This window comes from Lynx canadensis, chromosome B4 (assembly GCF_007474595.2).
Source record: "Lynx canadensis isolate LIC74 chromosome B4, mLynCan4.pri.v2, whole genome shotgun sequence".
NCBI classification, from domain to species: Eukaryota; Metazoa; Chordata; class Mammalia; order Carnivora; family Felidae; genus Lynx; species Lynx canadensis.
In genome coordinates this window covers 40,860,634-40,884,343 of record NC_044309.1, presented here as the reverse complement: position 1 = coordinate 40,884,343, position 23,710 = coordinate 40,860,634, and the positions used below count along the sequence as shown (strand labels likewise).

Genomic DNA, 23,710 nt, shown 5'->3' with positions numbered 1-23,710 from the left:
TTTCAGAGTTGCCTCTTAGGACCCCACTACCAGAACCTTCACCTTGGAGGAGAGGGGGTCTGGCGGGAGGGAGTGCACAGGACTGAATCCTGCCTCTACCTTCTTCAGGTGGTAGCCTTTGTATCTTGGTGGTTAGGGTGTTGGGAGGGTGATGCTTTAGGTGGGGAAAGACCTCCCTTGATGGACGACCCTACTTCCCCTTGGAGTTGGGCTGCTGGGACTGAGGGAGGAGAAACAGCCTGTCACTGGGGTGAAGCTGGGCCCTTGTCAGCACAGGGATTGTCCTAGTGAGGCAGGGACTCACTGTCTGGGGGGTTTTCTTGGAGGTGTTGTAAGTCACGCCCCCCCTGTGCAGGGAATGACTGGGGACCTGTCAGGAGCAGCGTCTGTAGGGGGAGAGAGAGGCCATGCTGGGTGTGGGGAAGGTGAACAGCCATGTAGCTACAACTGGGGCCTCAGCTGATCCTTCAAGGAGCTCTGAAAGCTGGGGTGGCCCCACTAGACAAGCCTGTACTGACCCGCTGGTCACTGGATATAGGATTCCTTTGGGCAGGGAGGCTTGGGCTGAGGACAATGCCTGCAGATGACTCCGCTGTGAGTCTTTACCAGCCAACCCTCTAGGCCGTGAGTGGATGAGTCCTTGGCTTTGAAGGGCATCTACGCTGTACCCTACAACCTCTGTGGAGCCGGCCACTTAACAGCACCATCTCCCAGCCTCCATCCAGGGAGCAACCACCCTGTTCCATCCCACAGGAAGAGGGTGGTCCCTGCTTCTGTCCAGGACCACAGCCATGACAGGACTTGACAGGCCACAGTGGGCCTGTACAGTTCTGCAGGGAGATGAGGAAATCACAGCCATGGGAGGTTAAGTAGCTGCCAAAGTCACCAGCTAACAAGCTTCAGGGTCACAATTCACTGTCTCTGGCTTCACCCCCCTCCCTCCTCCCTTGTTCTGGCTGCATTGCCTCAGGCTGCTTGTTATCTCTGCCTGTGGCCCTTGAGTTTTCCCTCAGGAGTTGGCTTCCAGGATTCTTATGGTTCCTTTCAGCTCTAAAACTTTGTGTGTTTCTGTGGATTGGGCTAGAAAGTCAGTTTATAATAAGTTGCAATAAACATTCAGTGGGAATAGGCAGTGGTATGTGTCTGGAGATTGGGACAGCCTCCATGGTATTAACCCCCAGTCAGCCCTTGCAGAAGTCTGATCTTCCCCAAGTCTGCACAAAAGTAGAGAAACTCCAGCTCTCTCCTACTCCAGAAGCAAAATAAAGAGACACACACACACACACACACACACACACACACACACACGAGAGAGAGAGAGAGAGAGAGAGAGAGAGAGAGAGCGAGCGAGCTTCATTACTGGCTGGTTACTCACGCAGTGAGTCTTTTCTGTTTTTGTGGAACAGTCTGATCTCCTGAACCAAGGTCCGTGTCAGGCACAGGAAAACTATTCTAACTTGATGTTTCATCCAGCTGCCTAGATTGTAAACACAATTTCCAATTTATAAACAAGCACATTCCCAATGCCTCTTTTTTGTGTTGCCAGTGTTTCAATCGTGCTAGGTTTCTGGCTAGCCCACGAACATCCGTGGCACCTGGAACGTAGCCCAGTAACCAGCCACTGACCGAGGCAGACCAAGTTCTAACACCCGAGGGGAGGGTGAGGTTGTGTGGAAGAGAGTAGCTTCCTCTTCTTTCCAGGAAAACTTTGAAATATCTGGTCCTTGCCCTTGGTAGTTCCTTGATATTCTCATCCGTGGGCCTCAGCATTATGCTAAAGATATGGGTGTGGGGTCAGGCCACTTCCTGGCTCTGTAACTCTGAGTGAGACATGAACTTCTCCAAGCATCAGCTCCTGCAGAATAAAATAGGCATAGGAAGAGTGGCCGCTGCACAGGACCACAGTGCAGGATGAGAGAGAGAGACTATGGGTAGGCTGTTTAGCCCGGTGGGGCTCAATCCTATGAACTGTTCTTGTTATTATTATCATTATTTATTGGCTCCTGATGTTCTCCCGCTGTCTGCTCACTGCTGCAGCATCTGTACTATGGGATGGGAAGAAGCCAGACACACTCAGGACTTTAAGCATAAACTCCAAAATTAAATTTTTCCCCCCACCCTCCTCCCAGTTGTAACCCCGTTCCTTTTGGGGAGCTGAGCCCAGTGTGAGGTTAGGAGAGAAGGTGTCTGGGGGCGCCTGGGTGGCTCAGTTGAGTGTCCAACTTTGGCTCAGGTCGTGATCTCGAGGTTTGTGAGTTGAAGCCCCACTTCTGGCTCTCTGTTGTCTGCAACAGAGACTACTTCGGATCCTCTGTCCCTCTCTCTTTTGGCCTCTACTCCGCTCACACTCTCTCTCTCTCAAAAATGAAAATTAAAAAAAAAAAAAGGAGAGAAGATGTCTGAACACAGCCACATCGAGGGATGGGGAAGTGACAGAAGCCAAATTTTCTTCCAGAGCTGCTTGGTAGTAGCCCAAGTGAATTTCAGATTGAGTGCCCTCAAGGATCATGTGCAGTGAGGGGCAGAAGAGAGAGTTTTTATCATTTCTGTCTTTTATGTCCTAACTTACCATTTTGTGGCTGGCAGGTGGTTCACTCTCTCCACCCTTCAGTGTTTGCTAGGCAGGGGTGGGATTAAGGCAGGGGGTGCTGCAGTGGTGAGGTCGTGGTGGGGCCACATAAGTCCTTCTGATATTGAATGGCTCTTTGAGGGCATGGGTTTTGTCTTACTTTATTTTGCACAGGCCAGCACAGAGTAAGTGCTGGATGAATATTCCCCCACCCTCGGAGTACAAAGGAGTACTCCCATTTATCCATAAGAAGTGGGAGATGAAGACAGGGTTTTCACATGGAGAACCTGATACTGGCTTGAGTTGAGGAAGGAGACAGGGCACTTTGTCTCCTGGAGATGAAGGGGAAGGAGGGACAAAGAATCCATGAGAAGCCTTGTTTGTCTCCCCGCCAACCCCCCAACTTTTGGAGGCTCCAGCTGCAGGCTTGCTACTCACTTTGTCTCCTGGGTGCATTAAAGTCCTTACTAACCAGCGCCCTGGGAGCAGCCTGAGAAATTGGTTACCAAGTTCTTAGTGCTGGGCTGAGGCCCCCAAACGCACCAGACCTCCCGAGGCACAAGCTCCTTCAAGCTCAGAACTAGCTTCAGGGTTGTTTACCTGAGAAGGGAGACCTGACTTTGTCTTAGCCAATTAGGTTGTGTTCACTCAAGTCTGGGGTGCTCTCATTGGTTGGGAAGCACAGCGACTCATCTCCTGGGAGGTGATTAGTGCCATCTTTGGAAGGAATTGTTCACAGCCTGCTTAGTCCCCTGGGCCCCTGGGTTCAGAAGTCAGGTCTGGTAAATGGGCATCATTTACAAGTGCTTGCCATTGTGGCTCTAAGGACTATTTTGCGGTGGCAGAATGTTCTGTAGGGAAGACTGCATTGACCTAAGAACTTTTCTTGAGAGCCACCAGAATCTATTCTCCCCACTTCTCTGGGGCGTACCTTCTTTCCAGGCCGGTAGCAAGGAGTTAGCTTCTTCTGAGGCAGGTCATATTACGTATACCTAGGGGATGAATGTTTCCTTGTTATGCCAACAAAACCCAGCGCCTCTCTACTGGGACTGAATAATGGCTTGTTTGATTGCATGCAAATTTACAGTTTTTTCAGCTTTAGAAACAGAAGGCAGGGCTGCTAGAGTCTGGAGCTCAGAGTGGCAGACCCAGTAGTAAGAAGCCCCAAGCTCTAAATGCTCAGATAATTAATGATGATTTCAGGTAACTCTACTACACAATTAACATTTTAGAAACATTCTTAGGTTGCCTTTTTTTTTTTTTTAATTTACATTCTTTCAGTTTGGGTACTGTCTGCAAGGGCTGAATCTTATAAAAGGATCCTGTCTTTGTCCTCAGTGCTCACTATAGCATGAAGCCCAAGGCTGCAGCTGGTCCATCCAATGCTCTTGCTAGTTAGAAAAAGGTGCCCCTTCCTGAAGGCACTTTACCGCTGCCTATTGGGAAATCACCATAATAATCATTAGAAATGTACATAGAATGTACGTGGACATGTGTGGTGTCCACAATGTGAACAATGCATATTGCCAATGTACACTGGCATATTGTGGCATCCCGTGGCATATTGCCATTGTACACTGTATGACCTGCGGAAATATATTCGATGGTCATGACCTTGGCCTCACTTCTGCTGGGAAATGCAGTTGCTGCAGCCATCCTCCTCCCCAGGATCACCTCTCCCAGACTGGGAAGGCCATCTCCCGCTTTTGCTGCTGCCATCTGCATGTGAGGTTGCTTTCGTGGCTCCGGCTCCAAGGATTCTCTCTGTATTCCCCAGAGTTGGTCCTCAAGATGGCCAGTCTTTCTTGAGAAGACTGAGTGCACCATTTATCACTCAGCCTTCTGGTGGTGAATTTCCCAGCAACAGCAGCAGCCTCAGGCAGGTGTCTGGAGCAGAAGAAAATTTTTAAATCAACGTCAGGACTCTTAGGGTTCTCATAACTCAGAGTGGCAGTGAGCCCATGTGCTTGTGGTGGGATGGGCATGATCTTGACCAGGGTGCTTTTGGGGGTTTAGCCTTATAGCAGAGATCAGAGGCTGCCACAGGGTTTCAGAGATTACCCTCAAATCAAGCAGAACACGACTTTTTAGTATACTTATTTGACGAACCCTTGAGGAGGGTCAGATGAGGTTTTAGTACTCAAGCTTTCAATTCAAAGGCCTTCCTAACATAAGAATCTCAAAATCCCTTAACAAGTGTCTTTCTTTCCCTTTTCCTCCCCCTCTGGTGAGGAGAAGAATGAGCAAGAATCTGATGGTGCCTATTCGAACATATTTATTGAGGTGTTTTGTGTGGTTTGGGTGATACCAAACTATGAAAGTTGGATTGCAGTCCTGTTCAGGGGACAAAACACATAAGACAAATTGAACAACCATGAAAGAGAAAATGCAAATGCCATCTTGGGTCAGTAGAGGACGAATTACCAAAAGAATGGTGAATGGTATCACAAAGCTGATGATCTTTCCTTACTGGGAGCAGGATGAGTAGAGTGGTTCTGCCCCAGAGCTTGGACAGACCCCAAACTGGGAACCTGGGGATGGTGCTTGGCCCTTCTCCCAGCCAGCCAAGCCCTGCCCTGATCCCTGATGATTGCTCACATGCCTCCCAGAAGACCAAGGCACAGGGTGAGGAGGGTCCTTTGGGATACAGGGACTTCTGTGACATATCCAGTTACCCTACTTCTCATGAGGGCTGTACCCCAATCACCTCAGAAAGAGAAATGTCCAACTCCACAAAACAAAACAAAACAAAACAAAACAAAACACATCCATTTGGTAGAAACCTATCAACCAGTTTCACGGGGGCTTTGTGAGTCAGATCTTGGAATGTGGGTAGGAATCCCAGGCCAGCCAGAAGATATAAATAGAATCAGCCACCCCCCTCATCCATCCTTGCTGGCTGACCAATGACAAACTGTGCCCCACCACAGGGGTGAATTCTTGAACCCACTACTCTGGGTCAGTTCAGGCGCCAGGCGCCCCCATACCTCCCCCAGGGGCAGCCACAGGACACCCACCCCAGGGCTGGAAAGATCAGGGCCTGGGTGAACAATCTTGCACTTTATTTATTAGCTTCTCCTTTCTTTGTTCACTTCAGTCCTAGGAATGCCCCCTCCCTTGTCCTTCGTCAGCTGTTTGGGAACAAACACAATAGCTAAGCTTTAGATCTCTTGCCACTGCTTTTTCTCTTCCCCGCTGTCTGCCACTGGGGAGATGAGCTTCTTTTCTGTCTCCCTCCCTCGAACCACCTTGGCATCTCCAGAGAAGAGGCCTGGACTTCTTTAATGAACTGAAAATGTGATTATGTTGGGCTACAATTGGGTCTGCGCACCCACCCGGGCAGGATGAAGTCATGGGCTGATGGAGCTGGGCTAGATATTTCTTGACAGCCTCTGGCACCACAGACAAGAGATGAAGGAGGATAGAAGTAGCCAATGCCGGGCACTGGAGCCAGGGAGATGCTGGAAGTGTGCAAAAGAGCTGACCATCGTATGTCTCTGCCAGAATGGTTCAGCAGAGAGCTGAGGAGAATAACCATTTTCGAACTGTGTGGCTAGTATGGACAACAGACCGATGATAGTAGTTCTAAGCCCTTGATTGCCTTTCCTGTGTAACCTCATTTAGTTTTATTTTGCAGCAACTGGCTTCGATAGGTATTGCTGTCTGTGTTAGGAGTAGGTTCCTCTGTGAGTGACTGTACACCCAAAGTAACAAGGGCTTACACAACATAGAAGTTTATTGCTCTTTCTCGGTGTAGAGAACTTGGGTGGAATGTCCAGGGCTAGCACAGGGTACCACGTGTTGAGATCCAGGGTCCTTCTGTCTCGTTTCTCTGTTGTTGTTGATGTGAAGCTTCCAGTTCATGGTCCAAGATGGCAGCTCATGCCTCAAGCATCACAACCATATTCTAGCAGTGGGGAGAGAAGGAGCTAAGAAAGAAGCGCCCTCTCCTTTTGGGGACGTTGCCTCGAATGTTGCCCATGACCCTTCTGCTTATGTCCTAGTAGGCAAAGCTTAGTTATGTCCATTCCTGGCAACTGGGGAGGTGAAGAAATAGAATCTTTGTTCCCAGCGGGCATGTGCCCAGGAGACAGTTGAAATTTGAAGGTTCTATGACTAAGAAAAAAGGGAAGAACAGATCCTGGGCAACTTTCAATCTCTGCTACACCCTGCCTTCTTTATAGGTGAGGAAACAGGTGCAGAGGGGCAAGATAATTTTCCTACACACACACACACACACACACACACACACACACACACACTATGGAAGTGACAGGGTTGGGATTGCAGTCCAACCATGCTTCTAAAACCTGTGCTTTATCTGCTGTACTACACTGTTGTCTAACCTGGTTGTGAGGAAACAGTTGGTGAGGTGTGGCTCGCCAATGTGGCAGTTTCCACATTGAGGGTGTGGAAAACCATGTAAATGGTGGTTTGGTGACAGGTGACTGACCTGTGGGATGGAATCAGGCTTTGAGCCCTGCTTGGTACAGCAGTTTGTAAATTACTTAGCTGACACTCTTAAAAATGATAGAGGATGGGAAAGAGATTTTCTGTCTCTCTATTTATTTATGTATTTAATGTTTATTTATTTTTGAGAGACAGAGACAGTGTGAACAGGGGAGGGGCAGAGAAAGAGGGAGACACAGAATCTGAAGCAGTTTTCAGGCTCTGGGCTGTCAGCACAGAGCCCGATGAGGGGCGTGAACTCATGAACTGCGAGATCATGACCTGAGCCAAAGTTGGACGCTTAACTGACTAAGCCACCCAGGCACCCCGGGAAAGAGATTTTCTATGGATTATCTATTGATTATGGATTTGGATTTTCTATTGGTACATACTATATTAGACAATAAAACAGAAATGTAAAACATATTCACTTAAAAATAATAAACACATTATATTTAACATGGATGCCATCTTTTTAATAAAAAGAACTATAAATTCCAACAGAAAATGTGGAGAAAGAAAAATGGCATTGTTTCACAGTTTTGCAAATCTCTTTCCTATCTGGCTTAAGAGAAATCAGCTGGATTCCCATGTCAGCTTCTGTAGTCAGTCTGTTGTGATATCACATACCATGTAGCCTCTGGAAAATTCCACTGGACACTCATGAAAGAGTGAGAGCATAAAGGTCAAATAACATCTTACTATTATTATAAAAATATTTTTGATCTTATGGAGCCCTGAAAGGATCTTGGGAATCCGTAGGAGGTTCCTGGACTACATTTTGTGAACCACTGACCTAGTTAATGTTTTACTCTCTCTATGCCTCAGTTTCCGAATCTGAAAGACTGTCTCTCTTGCCTTTCTCCAAGGAGGTTTGCATTCTTTGAAGGTGTTGCAGGCTCATGAAGGGCAAGTTTGTGGGAGCAAGTGCTGAGGCGGTCTCTGAAATAACTGTTTGCTCTGGGGACATGGGTGATGCGAGAGAAGGGGCGTGGTGGGGGGGAATGAGCTGGAGTCAGATCCTAAAAGGCCTGGCCTTACTGCCTTTCTAAGGAGCTAGGACTTTGCCCTTTAGGCTGTGGTGGGACACCGTCAGATTTGCCTTGTATCCTGACCTAGGCATATGCTAGAGACCTAGAGACCACATGACCAGTGCTTGCTGAGTGAAGGTTTGGTCACCTCCTACCTGACGACATCTCTCCCCAGGATCTGAGAGGACACGAGGTCGGCTCCATCTTGGACTTTTTTCTGTCTTGGCACCTGGCCTGGCCTGGCAGGGCTACCTGTGGTGGAGTGGGGAAGGCTGGGGGGGAGAGGCACCATGCTGCACTGGGGGCCCTCAGACGGTGGTTATGCTACCATGACCTACTAGGCCAAGTTCAGGCCAGAGCTGACCGAAGGAAGACTGGAGGGCAAGATGGAAAGACAAACTTTCCCTTTTGTCTCTGTTGAGGAAGAAATCCTAGCCAGATTTTCAGGTGCAGACACAGAGGGCAAAGGCATTGTTCTAAGAAGGGAGGTGGCTGTTTCTGCAGAAATCCACTCCCATCCTGCAAGCGAATAGTCAGAAAACACCCTTCTTGCTGCAGCTTTCTATAAACCATTTAGTACCTCAAGGGACCTCCCAGGAAATGTGCTGAAATACTGGTCCCATTCTTCCTCTGAGCAGGGAACAGACATCTTTGGGCCAGCTGGAGACGGGTCATGCCGGCCTCTGCCCCACATCGCTCTCAAAGTGGGAGGAGATGTCTAGACTCCTGGGTCTCTTGTTTCCTCTGGTTGACACTGTGCTTGGCTGGTGAGAACCCTAGGTCCCTGTGCCTGTGCGAGATGTCCTGTGGGCTGCTCCAGACCCTGTCCTACAGCCTAGGTGATGACACTATCATCCCATGGAGTTGCCTTTTTGGGTTTTTCTCTAGTTGTAAATTGTGGGTGAGGAGAAAGGTAGGCAAGAGCCTGAGCATCCAGTCTTCTCTGGGACACCCTTGGCTGCCCTTTAAGGGTCCAGGAACCTCACTTTCTGAGGGAAATTTCTCATGGGGCATGCTGTGGCATTTCCATGGGGGCATTTCCATGGCAGAATGGAAAGAACTGGACGCAGGCCTCAGCCTCCTCCCCTGAGCCTGAGGAGAGTTGTAGACCCGCCTGGTGCAAAGAAGAGTTGGTCCTTCTCCCATCACCCCACTTGAAAGAAACCCACTTTGTTCCGGAGGAGTATGAGCCTCTCAAATAGCAGATGAAGGAGAGCAGCCCCTCTGTTCACCTCAGAGTCTCCAAGATGATAGTAGTGTGATAATGTTGTCATGGCAACCATTCATCCCTGTTTAGCCTGGGGAGATGGAGATGGGGGGAAAGGGACAAAGATGTCCTTCTGTCCTGCTGGTGAGTTGCCCACCATTCTGGAGGATAAGCCTATTGGCAGAAGGGACAGGAGGGACCAGGATTCTCTGGTGACCAGGAGATCCATGATGATAATATGGAGTCGCCATTTATTAGGTGAAACTTTTACATGGGTTATTTCATTCAGTCTTCACTACCATCTCATCAGATAGGAGCTGTTACTATTATCCCCATTTTGTAGAGGAGGAGGGGTTAAGCAAATAGCCAAAGGTCATACAGCTAGCAGGTGGAAGAGGCAAAACTCACATCTGGGGCTGTGAAGTCATAACAAGTCCAGGGACTCTTCCTGGCATTGTCTTCAGAGACCTCAGTTTCCCCTGTGTAAAGGGCTCAGGGTGGCAAATGGAAGGAGGCATGCCATAGCCCAAGACCTCAGTGGTCACGGGTGACCCTACTGCCATCTTCATTCGTCGACTGCTTGCTCAGTGCCAGGCACTGCGGTGCCTTCCCACCACCTGCGAGGCAGCGCCTGTTGGTATCATTCCCATGTTACCCAAGGACACCCTTCTCCAGCGAGGCAAGGAGGTTTGCCTCAATCCCCACTGCCAGGAAGTGGCAGAGCTGGGCTTAAGCCAGAGCGAGCTCTCAGCCGCACAGTGGGTGTGGAGTCTCCAAGCTGATGGGAAGGAAGCCAGAAAAGTGGAGTCCTGGAGGGAGTGCCGCTCTCAGCCGTTGGCTTCCAAGACGTGGGGCTGCTAATTGTCCGGGCAGGCAGGTCTGCAGCTGCAGCTTCGCAGTTCAGCAGCCCTCGCAGCTGCGGCTTTGCTAACAGGCGGAGGGAACCAGCCACACCCAACTGCTTGGGCCAGCTGGCCCTGGACCTCCTTCGGAGTCCCTCCTGCCCCCGGGCCGGTGTGATCAGGTGCAGCTGTGACATTCCTCCCCGCTGCCTAGTTCCGATGGCAGACTCTGTGCAGGCTCGGTGGGGTGCGGGGGCCCCAGCTCAGGGCCCCTGTGGGCAGGATGTGGATTTTCCCTGGGACCACAGCTTGTCCCTGGAGCTGCCAGGGCGGGTCTTGAGGATGGTGAGCAGTGTTGGGTCAGATTTCTATTCCTCCGGGCTTTCCACGTTGCCACAAAAGACCCCCCTCCCAGCCTGGCTCTTGATTTACACAGGCTTGCTCTGGCCATCCTTTGGTACAGTTTGAGCAGATTGGATTTCCTTCTCTTCAAACCTATCATTTCTTCCCTCTTTTTTACTGTCCCTTTTGTGAACACTGATTTGCTCTGGTTTATCCTTCAGGACTCAGCCTTCCATTGAGATGCTCTTGTAGTTCTTTCTTTTTAGCTGAAGGTTGTTTTTGTTTTTTTTTTTTTAAGTATTGATTTATTTATTTTTAAGTAGGCTCCGTGCCCAACAAAGGGCTCAAACTCACGACCCTGAGATCAAGAGTCGCGTTCTCTACCGACTGAGCCAGCCAGGCACCCCTTGGCCGAAGGTTTTAAGTCCATGGACTAATTCTCCAGTCTGAGAGCATGTCTATGCATGAAAAAGCTGATGCCCCAGCAGGGAGCACCTATGGTGACCATACTGTATTGTCTCAAGTCCAGGACATGTCATTGTTCCATGTATCACTAAGAAAGAAAACCTGAGGAACAAAGAGAAGGAAAGTAACTGGGAGTGAGAGGCGGAGAAATCACACTGGGGAAGCCTGTTATCAGGGCCAGTGATTATTCAACTCAGTTAGTTGCCTGATTTACTTTGAAAATAGTGTGAACAAATTAAAAACAAATTCTTTTATGTGCTCTGTACATTCTCTTTGGGTTTTGTTTTGATCAATATTCTGACACAGAGGACAGATGCCACTCTAGACAATTTGAATAAAAAGGATTTATTACACCAGGTCAGATGGCTTAGCGGTTATTAAGACGGCTGAATGAAACTCTGTAGGATGAGAGTCCAGAAGACATTCTCAAGTCAAAAAAAAAAAAAAAGCTGCCAATTGAAGTTGTTATTGATTGTAAGATGCACACTAAGTTCAGAGATTTTATTTTATTTTGTCTTGTCGCAGAAAGAAAATTTTATTTGCAGCAAAGAAGGAGCTCATGGGGAATGGCTTCTAAAGCTGTGCCTCCCAACTTCAGAGGTTTTAAACTGCAAAAAAAAAAAAAAAAAAAGTACATTTAGAATCATTAAGACACAGAACACAGAGATGTTTACAAGTACAATATATAGGGATGTTTGTGCTAACATGTTACTAGAATAGTCAATGACGATTCTGAACCTGCCCTGTGTTGTTGGGTTGAGGGTATCAACAAGGTGGCAAAATCCAAGGACAGCCCTTGCCTGGCAGAGGATCTCAGGGACATTTTCTAGAATCCTAGCTTGTTTTTGAGGGTAGGAGCTGGTTCTGCCTGGCCCCAGGAATCACCTGGTGAATGCCCGGAAAGTGTACTGCACCCCGATATGCTGAATGTAAATCTCAGCAGTGTCTGCTTTATGTAGCTCCTGGTGCCATATCCTCCTGTATGGTGGGGAAGACCCAGATGGGGAGAGGGGGCTGCTGGGTCAGTGCAAAGCAGACCCTCGTCAGCATTCCTGATGGCCCGACTCCAAGCTCAGCACCCTTCACTCCCCTCCCTCTGCTCGTTCCTTTCCTAGGACCCCGCCTGTCACTGCTGTTCAGAGTGTCAGTGCTGTGGGTTCTGCAAGTTCAGGGCTCAATCTGGGAGATAACCTGAGTCTCTGTCCATCTCTTGTAGCATGAGTTCAGGATTTTGCCTCTGATGGCTGGACCCTCTAATCTGACAAATGTTGATAAGCACCTCCTAGATGTCAGGAATGAAGGAGCTTCCTCAGTTTTCCCGGCGAGAGTGGTTCTTCGTGGAGCCACATTCAGGAAGCCGGGACTGCGGGGTGCTGTTCTGCACTGAAGTGGTGTCTCATTCCTGCAGGGCCTGTGGGAGCAGTGTCAGCTTCTGAAGAGTGCCTCGGTGTTTGCCCGCTGCCACCCCCTGGTGGACCCCGAGCCTTTTGTGGCCCTGTGTGAAAAGATTCTGTGCACGTGTGCCCAGGGGCTGCGGTGCCCATGCGTGGCCCTCTTGGAGTATGCCCGGGCCTGTGCCCAGCAGGGGATGGTCTTGTACGGCTGGACCGACCACACTGCATGCCGTAAGTCAACACCCACCCTCCCAGCTGGGCATGAGTGGTGTCTGTCCTGGAGTGTCACTAGGGAAGCCCTGGGACAGTGTCACGATCCTGGGCCTTTGCCACACCCCAACCGGCCGGTGCCTGCAGGGCCTCCAGTGCCTGGGCCACCTGGTCACAGAGGGCTGGCCCGCAGGCGGAATCCCCTCCCTTGAAAGCTGCAGCTGGGAAGACCTTCCCATGCCTCTGTTCTGTGCCATGCCTCCCCTCGCCCCCCGCCCCCCCGCCCCCCGACTCCCTCGGGAAATCTGTTGCCTGGACTTGAGAAACATCCTCCTTCCCTCATGGGACCCTCAGCCATCCTGATCCCAATTCACATCTTCACTGCCTGTCTGTCTGAATTGACGAGGAACAGGGCGTTGTCCCAACTATCCACGGGGTGATCTTGGAGAGCCTGGCAGGCTGTCATTACATCCTTCTCTTGTATTAACCCAGCCTTCCTTCCTCTGGCCACACTGCTTATCTGTCCCTCCCCCCCCCCCCCCCACTTGGTGATGCCCGGGGTTTGGATCTCCCAGTCTTAGTGGGCCCCTCATCATTGTCATTGTCACCATTCCCACATTATCGTAACTGAGTAGGAGCTTCTCTGGTTACCTTGTAAAAAGCTTCCTCTCTCTGCAGACTTTCCCTAGATCAAAAGCCATGCAGATGGACAGTCTGCGATAATCATACAGGTCATCCCGGCTGATAGAGACAGAGCGGGGAGCCGGATATTTACACCACACACATGTTTCTCAGTGTGTGTTTTTTCAGTTTATAAATTAGAGCTTTTATCTTTGCTGTGGAGGTGTGAGAAGGGAGTAATTAGCAGCTGGTTTCTCCTCTGTGAGGTGGAGCGGCTGAGTTTTTAGTTTTTTGAAGATAGGGTAGGGGGAGATGCCTGACATATCTTGGAGGAGAAGGGGTTGGGGACAATCGTTTGGTGTTGTGAAGCCCAGAAAAGAGCGTTGGTGTGTTCCAGTTCTTCAGCTGCTCTGAGCCTCAGTTAGCCACGGGGTCGAGAGACTAAAGAGAGCCAGGCCCTGCCCAGGAGGAGCTGGGTCCAGCGGAAGGGGACAGATGCTTAGGCGATAAGGCTCCGAAGGCAGTCTTGCAGCACAGTGGAAAATAAATGTGGAGTGAATGTCACCCACGTGGGGAAGGTGGGCATGAATGGCGTGCACCCCGTGCTGGGTGGGGCCTTTGGTTGGGGCCAAATTCATGAGGAAAGTGGGGCCCTTAGAGGAGGGGTGTGATGGAGGACACATTTACCTCTTGTTTGGCCCCAGGAGGACATTTATTTTCAGCTTAGAGGAGTTTGGTATTACTTTGAGACGGTTTTAGGTGAAAGGGACCAAAAAAATCCCAAGCTCTTCATGGAAAACAGATGACCGAGGGGAAGGGGTGGTGGTCCCAGGTGACCCCTGTTGAGTCTTGGCCAGGCCTTACAAGATGGAAGATATTCCTTCAGGGGAGGGTGGTTGGCAGGATGGTCTTGGAGGGCATGTTGGCCATTTGGGTGCCATTGGGGTGAAGAAGGCCCCTGGGGCCCTGAAGACAGAGGGGAGAAGCAAAAGAACATGAAGGCTCTGAGTACATATGAGGCTCTCTCTGGGAGGGAGCTGCTCTGGGGAGACCCCTGGCTTTTCCATTTCAGGACCGGCATGTCCTGCTGGCATGGAGTATAAGGAATGCGTGTCCCCTTGCGCCAGAACTTGCCAGAGCCTGCACGTCAAAGAAGTGTGTCAGGAGCAATGCGTGGACGGCTGCAGCTGCCCTGGTAATAAACTCATTTTATTCACAAATCCGAGACCTTGCCAGTGCCCTGGGCTTGGGGAAGCCAGATGAAGGCTACTTGTGTTTGCTCCCCATTGCTAAAATCAGAAGCCTTTTATTTATTTTTCAAAAGTCTTTGTACTGAGTGATCAGGATTGAGCTGGCGTTTATTTGTAATTGATGTTTTCCTGTTGTACTGTATCCATGAAAGCGCATGTGTCTAGGAAACAGAAGGATGGTCTGGGCTCCAACAGTGACTTTGTTTGGGGAGCATGTGACCCAATCTGAGCTGCGGTTTTGTTTTCTCAGTGAAGTGTCGGGGAAGCGGTCTGAGTGAACGATCTTTTAAAATGTCTCCTGGGTTTGCCACATGAGCTCAACTGAAAGAGAGCTTTGCACTAGAAAGTTTTTCTCAGGAGAGGCTGAGCTTTGGTGAAAAACCCTGTTTAATTACAGAGAGTGAGGCCTGTGTGTTTGGACTCTCCTGACTTGCCCACTTGGAAGACCTTGAACAAAATTCTTGCCTCCTTTCTTCACCTGTGGAATGGAGATTAATAATGCCCTCTCTTTCATTGCATTAATGTGAAAGGTCAACATCACACAACAAGTTTTTGGAGCTTCCGGGGAGAAGCCCTCAGCCTAGACTCCTGACCCCCTCACTGGTAGACCTTGAGCAAAGCCCTTTCCCCCATTTCTTCAGCAGTAGAGAGGAGATTCATAATCCCCCTCTCCCAGGTTGCACAAACGTGGGAGAGCAACAGTGCAGGACAGGTTCTTTGAGCTTCCTGGAAGAAGCCCTCGGCTGTGATCATTCGTGGGGATTCTGTAGTTGGGAGATGAGCAATGATGGTAAGTTGAGTCTTTGCCTCGATGCCCTTGAACACAGAGGGACAGCTCCTGGATGAAGGCCGCTGTGTGGAAAGCGCTGAGTGTTCGTGTGTGCACGCCGGGAAGCGGTACCCTCCGGGAGCCTCCCTCTCGCAGGACTGCAACACCTGGTAGCTGGGGCTGTGCGCTGTGGGCTGGGGTGGGGGAGGGGGTGCACTGGGTAGTGGCAGGTGCGACAGGACCTGGTTGGGCAGAGGGAGGAGAGGCAGAGATGAGGTGGTTTGGGAGGGTGGAGAAGTCGTTGACGAGGAGCAAGGATGGTGTTATGGATGGGCCTAGAGGAGGGGGTCAGGGAGGGAAGGACGCTTTAAGTGCGAACATCATCTCTAGCTTTCCCCCCCAAACTATGCTTTAGTTAATGGCTCTCTCTGAAGAAGGACTGTATGACAGTCACCATGCCACAGGCAGTTTTCTCCTTGAATACATAACCCTTTGTTCCACATCCAGGCCTCTTTCCTTTGCTGTCGTTTCCTTGCTTGGCTGTATCCCAGGAGTCCCCATGGGCTGCCTGGCGTGGTCCTGGGTTGTCATTTTCAGCAGCCCCCCTGTTCTCTCTTCCCCTAGCTGTGTGGGGGTAGGGAGCAGTTGGGGGAGTAGGAATTTTCTGGGTGGCTGGTGGATTTTCAGGGACATTGGGTCCCCTAGGTTTTCTTCTTCCATCTCTCCATCAGGGCTTCTTCCCCTTGGCATGATCTCCAAGATTCCTCTGTGGCCACAGCCCTGTGCTGTTCACCTTTAACCTCATAAAGATCCCCCCTCACGCCAGCTCCTTTCTCTTCCCAGATCCCTTCCTTTTGGGGGTTGTGGTATCTGTGACGAGCTCTTGATCTGTTCATGTACCCTTGTGTTTGCACAACTACCCATGACCTGTGCTGCTCTCCCCAACAGCATTTGCCGAAATAGCCTGTGGGTCTGCAGCAATGAAGAATGCCCAGGTAGGTGACCTTTTGCTCATTCCCTCCCTCCTCTGAATGGAGAGGTGTGTCATCCTTGCCAGACAGGGAGGGCCACATCTCAAGGCAGGGAGGAGGTGGCCTCTGCACCACAGCTGTGGCCCCCTGACTACAGCTGTGGTTTCTGATACCAGCTGTGCTAACCCACTCATGGGCCAGCAGAAGGACATCTTGTGTAGCTGAAAGGGCAGAATGCACCTGGTCTAAGGTTTTATTGTTGTTTTCTGGTCACCTGTTTGCTCAAAGGATTATGGTTGAATGAGCTGTAAGGACTGTGAGGTCACAGTTGACTAAACAAAGATGATGCAAATTCTTTGGAAATTAAGAGGAAGAAGGGCCCAGTAATTCTTTAAGCTCAGAGTGAGAAGTTTCTGGAATGCCTGATAGGAAGATCTTAGAATGGCCCAGGAGCTAGGAAAATCAGATCACCAAATGATTTCTTCTACTCCATCCCCTCCCTGGAAAATGTCCTTACAGGAAAAGTTGCTGAATAATCTCTGCCCTTTACTTGGTCTTCTGTTTGGCCCTAACTCTATTCTATTTGCTGCAAACTTTGCCCATTAGAAGCTCCCTTCTGCCTCACCCCTCCCCTCCCCAATAACACGGGCTCTTCACTTGATAATTTTCCCTTTTGTGCTCACTCACGTGGTGTTTGCTATGTGTTAGGCTGTGTGCTAGGTGCTTTACATGTGAGTCTGTGAGGCAGGTGCAGTTTATTCTAGGTTTACAAAAGAGGAAGCAGAGCCAGAGAGGTTATATAACTTGCTCAGTGTCACACGGCCGCTAAGAGACAATGACAGGACTCATACTCCAACTATCTGATTTCTACTTTTCTCCTTCCCTTTACTCCCCTTCCTGGTCATCAATCTATTCCTTTGCAGGAAGGTCTTTCCATCCTTCATGAGCTCTGGAGAGACCCCACATTTGGTTAAAGACCAGCTTAGCCTCAGATCGTATGCTGGATACTACTTTTTGGGTTCCCATGGTTTGTACAGTGGAATAAAAAACTGAAGACAAATAGCCAGATAACAGGCTCCCCTCTCTTAGGCCCCAAGAGGCCACATTGGCTTTGGTGGACTACCAGGGGCTTGAGCTTGGATACTAGGATCATATTTGGGGCCTATGGCTTTAGGGTCATTTAGGAACTTACTATACTGGAAATATTCTGAAACTAGATGGAAAGTGGGCACTAGGGCTAGGTCAACTACTCTGGCTCACGGATGGCCAACCAGCCAGTTTATCTTCTGTGCAATTTAAAATAAAAATTTTTTTTGATGTTTGTTTATTTTTTAGAGAGAGAGGAGACAGAGCACTAGCAGGGGAGGGGCAGGGAGAGAGGGAGACACAGAATCTGAACCAGGCTCCAGGCTCTGAGCTGTCAGCACAGAACCTGATGTGGGGCTCAAGCTCACAAGCTGCGAGATCATGACCCGAGCTGAAGTTGGATGCTCAACCGACTAAGCCACCCAGGCACCCCTCTTCTGTGCAATTTTTAAAGGAAGCATGAAGGACAAAAGATTGTTCTTGCCACTGATATCAGTGCTCCAATTTAACATCATCACACCCTGTGAAAGACCTAAGGAATCCTTTGAAAGATAAAAGGTTGCTGCAAATGACTTGTGAAAAAACTTTTAATATCTAAATCATAAGCATTCACTGTATAAGATCTGTTGAGCCACAATGGATGGAATTAGGAATTTACTTAACTGTGTTTTGTCAGATTGACTACCAGATTAAGAATTCTTTAAAAAAATTTTTTTTTAATGTTTATTCATTTTTGAGAGACAGAGAGAACAGAGCTTGAGTGGGGGAAGGGCAGAGAGAGAGGGAGGGAGAATCCAAAGCAGGCTCTAGGCTCTGAGCTGTCAGCACAGAGCCTGACGTGGGGCTTGAACTCACTAACTGCGAGATCGTGACCTGAGCTGAAGTCGGACACTCAATCACCTGAGCCACCCAGGTGCCCCCCAGATTAAGAATTATTAATTACCACTTTCTATAGGGAGCATCTTCCACCCACCCGTCCACTCATCCATCCACCCGTCCAATCAACCATCCATTCATCCCTCCATCCCTCCATCTACCCACCTACCCGTCCATCCATTCATCCATCCATGCATGCAAACATCATCCATATATCCATCTAACCAACAATTCATCCATCCATCTGTCCACCTACCATCTGTCCGTCCATTCATCCATCCAACCATCCATTCATTCATCCATCCATCCATCCACCCATCCACTATCCATACATCTATCCATCTATCTACCCATCCAACAATGACTGGAACACTCACTGTGCACATGATGGAATGCTTGGTCTGGAACAGACAATACAATTCCCTGGTCTTCAATTCAAAATTTAGAAGCTAGCTTTGCTGAGGATGAAAGAAATTTTCTTGATGCTTTATGGGAAGATAACCAGTTCCAACTCTGGAGTCTACTGGGTAGTTTGATATTTTGCCAACACAATCACTAAGCTTTCGTTCTGTATATTCAAAGCCTCAGCTCTGACCCTCTTTTTCTAGTACTGGAGTTTAGTTGGTCATCTCCCACTCTGTTTTTACCTATAGCACATAGGCATATTTCTATTCCTTGCCATGATTCAGCTGGCAGTGGGCCTGTCTTATGCCCTCATTGTGACGATTGCTGGTAGAGCTTCTGATGGAAAGGTTCTGGAAGGGGATATACTTGGCTTTGCTAGTATAGCCAAGAGCAGGCTGTGGCTTTTCCATAGTCCCTGGAAGAGCTGACATTGTGAGCCTTAGAAATAGAGAGCTGGGTTTTGATTCTGTGAGATAAGATGAGAGTGTACCAGTTATTTATTATTGTGTAACAAATTACCCCAACTTAGCAAACAACAAACATTTATTATCTTAGAGTTTCCATATGTCAAGTATCTGGGTGTGGCTAAGTCTGGCCCAAGGTTTCTCAAGAAACTGTAGTCAAGTTGTTGACTTGGGCTATGGTCTTATCTGAAGGCTCTATAGGGACTGAGGAGGACACGTTGAAGCTTAGTCACGTGATGGTTGGCAGGCCTCAGCCTCTCACTATGTGGACCTCTCCTTGGGGATGCCCCATGACATGACAGCTGGCTTCCTTTAGGGTGAGTGATATCAGAGAGAGTGAAGGAGAGCAGTCAAGGCAGAAGCCATGGTCTTTTAAAACCCTGATCTCCGGGGCGCCTGGGTGGCGCAGTCGGTTAAGCGTCCGACTTCAGCCAGGTCACGATCTCACGGTCCGTGAGTTCGAGCCCCGCGTCGGGCTCTGGGCTGATGGCTCAGAGCCTGGAGCCTGTTCCCGATTCTGTGTCTCCCTCTCTCTCTGCCCCTCCCCCGTTCATGCTCTGTCTCTCTCTGTCCCAAAAAAAAAATAAATAAATAAACGTTGAAAAAAAAAAAATTAAAAAAAAAAACAAAAAACAAAAAACAAAAAAAACCCTGATCTCCAAAGTGACATCCTTCACTTCTGCTGTATTATATTTACTAGAAACAAGTCAACATGTCTAGTCTACACTCAAGGTGAGGGGATCACATAAAGACATGAATATAGGAGGTGGGACCATGGCAGGGGGAGATTCTTAGCAGCTACCTGGCACAGCACATATGTATAGGGAGTGGGAGGGAGAAGAAGTTGCCCAGGGGAGCATCAGTCTATATATAGAGGGGCTGGAACTTTTGTTAAATGCTCCTTAGGCCTTCACTGCTCATTGCATCCCTCTGTTCTGGTTAAGAGTTAGGGCAACTCCAGGCATAACTGTGGTTTCCCCATAGTCTGCAGACTTCCCTTTCTGTAACCTCAAGCTTCCCTTCCCATCCTCTGCAAAATACACTGCCCAGAGAAGTACTGCTAATTTGGCTCCCATTGAACCATAAATGTTTGGTTAGGATCAGTGAGGAAGGAGTATGCCTATTAATAGGGACTATTCCTCAAACACATAATGCTCTGGTTAGAATTTCAGACTCCTGATGGAAGAGTGTGGAAGGTTCTTTCTTGCAGCTGGGAAGGTGGGAGTGGAGGGCTTCTCATTTGCCCATCCTGTGCGCGTGGACAGGTAGCATTGCAGGGGGCCAAGGGAATGGGCTGTGCACTCAGTCAGCCTGGCTGGGATTCCAGTCCCACCACTTACTAGCTGGGTGACATCTAGCAAACTGTCTGATCATTTGTAGCCTCAGTTTCCTCATCAGCATCCTAACACAGGGATGATAACAGCAGCTTCATCTCATGGAAGCTGTTGCTTGAGCTTCCAATAAGCACAATAAGCACTCAATAAGCACTCAATAAATGTTAGCCATTTTCATCCTCGCAGTCATAACTGCCTCATTAAGCGGAGTCAGAGAAGGACTGAGACACAGGCACACATGCAGAGGTGTCTGGCACGGGCAAGGGTGGTGGGAGGCAGGGTGTGGCTGGGGCCGGCGGGGCAGGAGGGTAAGACAGAGCCTGGGCCTACCTTGAGCTTGGCCGTGAGACAGGGGAGGGCCTTGACGTAACTTGTTACTCATTTGGTTCTGGATAATTTCTGATGCATTCTAACACAGCCCTGTAAGTCAACCTTAGGATTCAAGCTGTCTGTTCTGAAGCTTTCAGGAAGGAAGACAGACTTCCTCATTGGCTAACAGAGAGTGATCAGGGCCAATGCCTGTCCAGGGAGAGCAAACTTTCCTAGGTGCCTGGGCTTGCCTGGGAGATCTGAATGCCTGAGTTCATGCGAAGTCTCCTGGGGCCTGCCCCGGCCAATACTGGGGTTTCTGGAGTCACGCCGGGCCACTGTCAGGACGGGCCAGTGCACCCCCTTTAGAAACCGGGGCTCCCTTCCACTCAGTCTCCATATGAGACTTATGAGAAATTAGGCTTATGAGAAACTGCAGGAGCGAAGACATGAAGCGGTGTTGGGTGGTGTGAGTGCTTTGAGCTCTGGAGGCAGACAGAATGCTTATGCTCAAATCCCCATCTGACCACCTTGGGGCCGTGGGCGAATTTCTCTCTGTGCTTTAGTTTCCTCATCTATGAACTGGGGATAATGAGGACTGCCTCCTGGGAGCAGTAAATGAGATGGTACCTACGGAGCACTTAGAAATGCATCTTGTGCATTTGGAGATTATGTTATTGTGATTTAGAGGCAGGCTTTGGTAAAACTTAACGTTGGGGGAAGTCTGTGTTCCTTTGCTAAAGGCCTGTGGGCTGGCGTTTCTGTAGGGTGCGTGGAAAAGCATGGAAGCAGATGGGCTGAGCAGAGAAGCCCCTTAGAGGGCTCACTTCCTGCAAACAAAAGGGTTTATTTTAGAAGAGGTAATGTGTGGGGCGCCTGGGTGGCGCAGTCGGTTAAGCGTCCGACTTCAGCCAGGTCACGATCTCGCGGTCTGTGAGTTCGAGCCCCGCGTCGGGCTCTGGGCTGATGGCTCAGAGCCTGGAGCCTGTTTCCGATTCTGTGTCTCCCTCTCTCTCTGCCCCTCCCCCGTTCATGCTCTGTCTCTCTCTGTCCCCAAAAAAATAAATAAACGTTGAAAAAAAAAATTTTAGAAGAGGTAATGTGTTTCCATCAGATGAGAGATATCTTTTCCTTTTCCTTTTTTTTTTTTTTAAATCAGGGAGGATCTTTACTCATGTAGTGGGTCTGCTTTAATTCCTGGCTGTTCAGGGGTGCGGGGTGGCTCAGTCAGTTAAGCGTCCGACTTCGACTCAGGTCATGATCTCATAGTTCGTGGGTTCGAGCCCCGTGTCAGGCTCTGTGCTGGCAGCTCAGAGTCTGCAGCCTGCTTCGGATTCTGTGTCTTCCTCTCTCTCTGTTCCTCCCCGCTCACACTCTGTCTCTCTCTCTCTCTCTCTCTCTCTCAAAAATAAATAAAGCTTAAAAAGAAAATTCCTGGCTGTTCTACTTTTGGTACTATGTTAAGAATCACCTGTTCTTCATCCATTCACCAAACTTCTATTGCCCACCTGGCCTGTCTGGTGGTGGGCTAGCTGTTTGCTGGGAGCTGCCTTTTGCTGGCTGACCAGCTGACTGGGCATGTCCTGGCTGTCCTGCTCTGGGCAGAGTGGGTGAGCATTGCACCCCGTGGCCCATTGTTCTGGCTAATGTCCCAGCCCCCAGGGCTGAGTGCTACCTGGCAGCCTACCCATCCGTGTTCCCAGCTTACCTGCCTTGCAGCTCCATCCCTCAGTTGTACCGAGACAATGAGCTGAATGTAATATTTAGGCTTTGGATTCCTGAGAAACTTCAGAACACAGACCAGCGGGGGGCAGAGCAGGAAATCAGATCGGAGGATTAGATTCTAGCTCTGGAAGTTTTGCTTTTGAATGTTTGTACATTCTCTCGTTGACCCCTCTTTTCCTTTGCCTTGTCAGAGATAACGCAAGTCTAGTTTCATACTTAGATAAGAGCACTCCTGAGAAAACAGAGAAAGGTCAGGGGAAGAATTCCCACCCATTTTATTGCCACAGGGTCAAGACATTTGACACAAAGCGCCGTATCACTCTGCAGAATGGTGGTGGGTTCTGAGAAATAGCCATTTGAGAAAGGCTTTCCTGTGACACCAGTGGATTTGGAATTTCATACATCAGCTGGGATAACCCTTGCCCCTACCTTATTGCCTGTTCTGTTCTGCCTTCCACGAACAGTGACCCTCACTTTTGCCCTTCTTTGGGGTCAGTGCAGTGGGAGGACATGATCTGTTCCTACTAACAACACTTCTGACACCAAATTTGTGTGCTTTTCCCCCAAGCCAACCCATTCTTTGACTTTCTGGATACCAACTGAGTGTCCTGCAATTCAGTTCTTACACAAAGACCCGAAATCAGTGCAGACCCAACAGATTAAGGGCTCAGTCCCACCAGACTGCCCCACTTCAGATGCTAATCACAAGTACTGGGTTCTCATGGTACCCACTTCTGTTTGACTTGGCTACAAGTTGGGGGCTCCCACAATGCCTTATTCAGGTTCAGTAATTTCCTAGAATGGTTCACAAAACTCTGACACTTTACGTACTATTACTGTTTATTATAAAGTCTATTGTAAAGGGTACAGATCAACAGCCAGATGAAGAGGTGCATAGGGCAAAGTCCGGAAGGATCCTGAGCATAGGAACTTCTGTCCCCATGGAACTGGGGTGTGCCACCCTCTTGCACATGGAGACATTCACCAACCCAGAAACTTTCCAAACCCTGTTGTCTAGGGATTTTAATGGAAGTTTTATTATGCAGACATGGTCAGTTATTAATCCCCAGCCTCTCTCCCATCTCTGGAGGTTGGAGGGTGGGGGCCGAAAATTCCAGCTCTTTGATCATGCCTGTGTCTTTCTGGTGACTAGCGCCCATCTGGAATCTATCTAGGAGCCCACCAAGAGTGGTTTCATTAGAACAAAAGATGCTGCTGTCACCTAGGATATTCCAAGTGCTTTAGGAGCTCTGGGTCAGGAATCAGGGAGAAAGAACAAATACATATTTCTTGTTATTGCAGAGGGTGATGCTGATAATGATCTGGGCCTCCCTATTTTCTCCTAATTTCTTCTGGGCTGAGTGTAGCTTCCTGGCCCATGCCATTTTGGA

General features: G+C 49.2%; 1 protein-coding gene across 1 annotated transcript in view; it reads left to right on the top strand.

Annotated features, from left to right (window-relative positions):
• The window catches only part of VWF (von Willebrand factor), a 138,115-nt gene that overhangs the window by 22,364 nt on the left and 92,041 nt on the right, over positions 1-23,710 (top strand). Inside the window, exons 7-10 of the mRNA XM_030321487.1 lie at positions 12,314-12,530; positions 14,203-14,325; positions 15,208-15,319; positions 16,098-16,144. Of these exons, the coding sequence (XP_030177347.1) occupies positions 12,314-12,530; positions 14,203-14,325; positions 15,208-15,319; positions 16,098-16,144 (499 nt within the window). The remainder of the gene's footprint in view (positions 1-12,313; positions 12,531-14,202; positions 14,326-15,207; positions 15,320-16,097; positions 16,145-23,710) is intronic.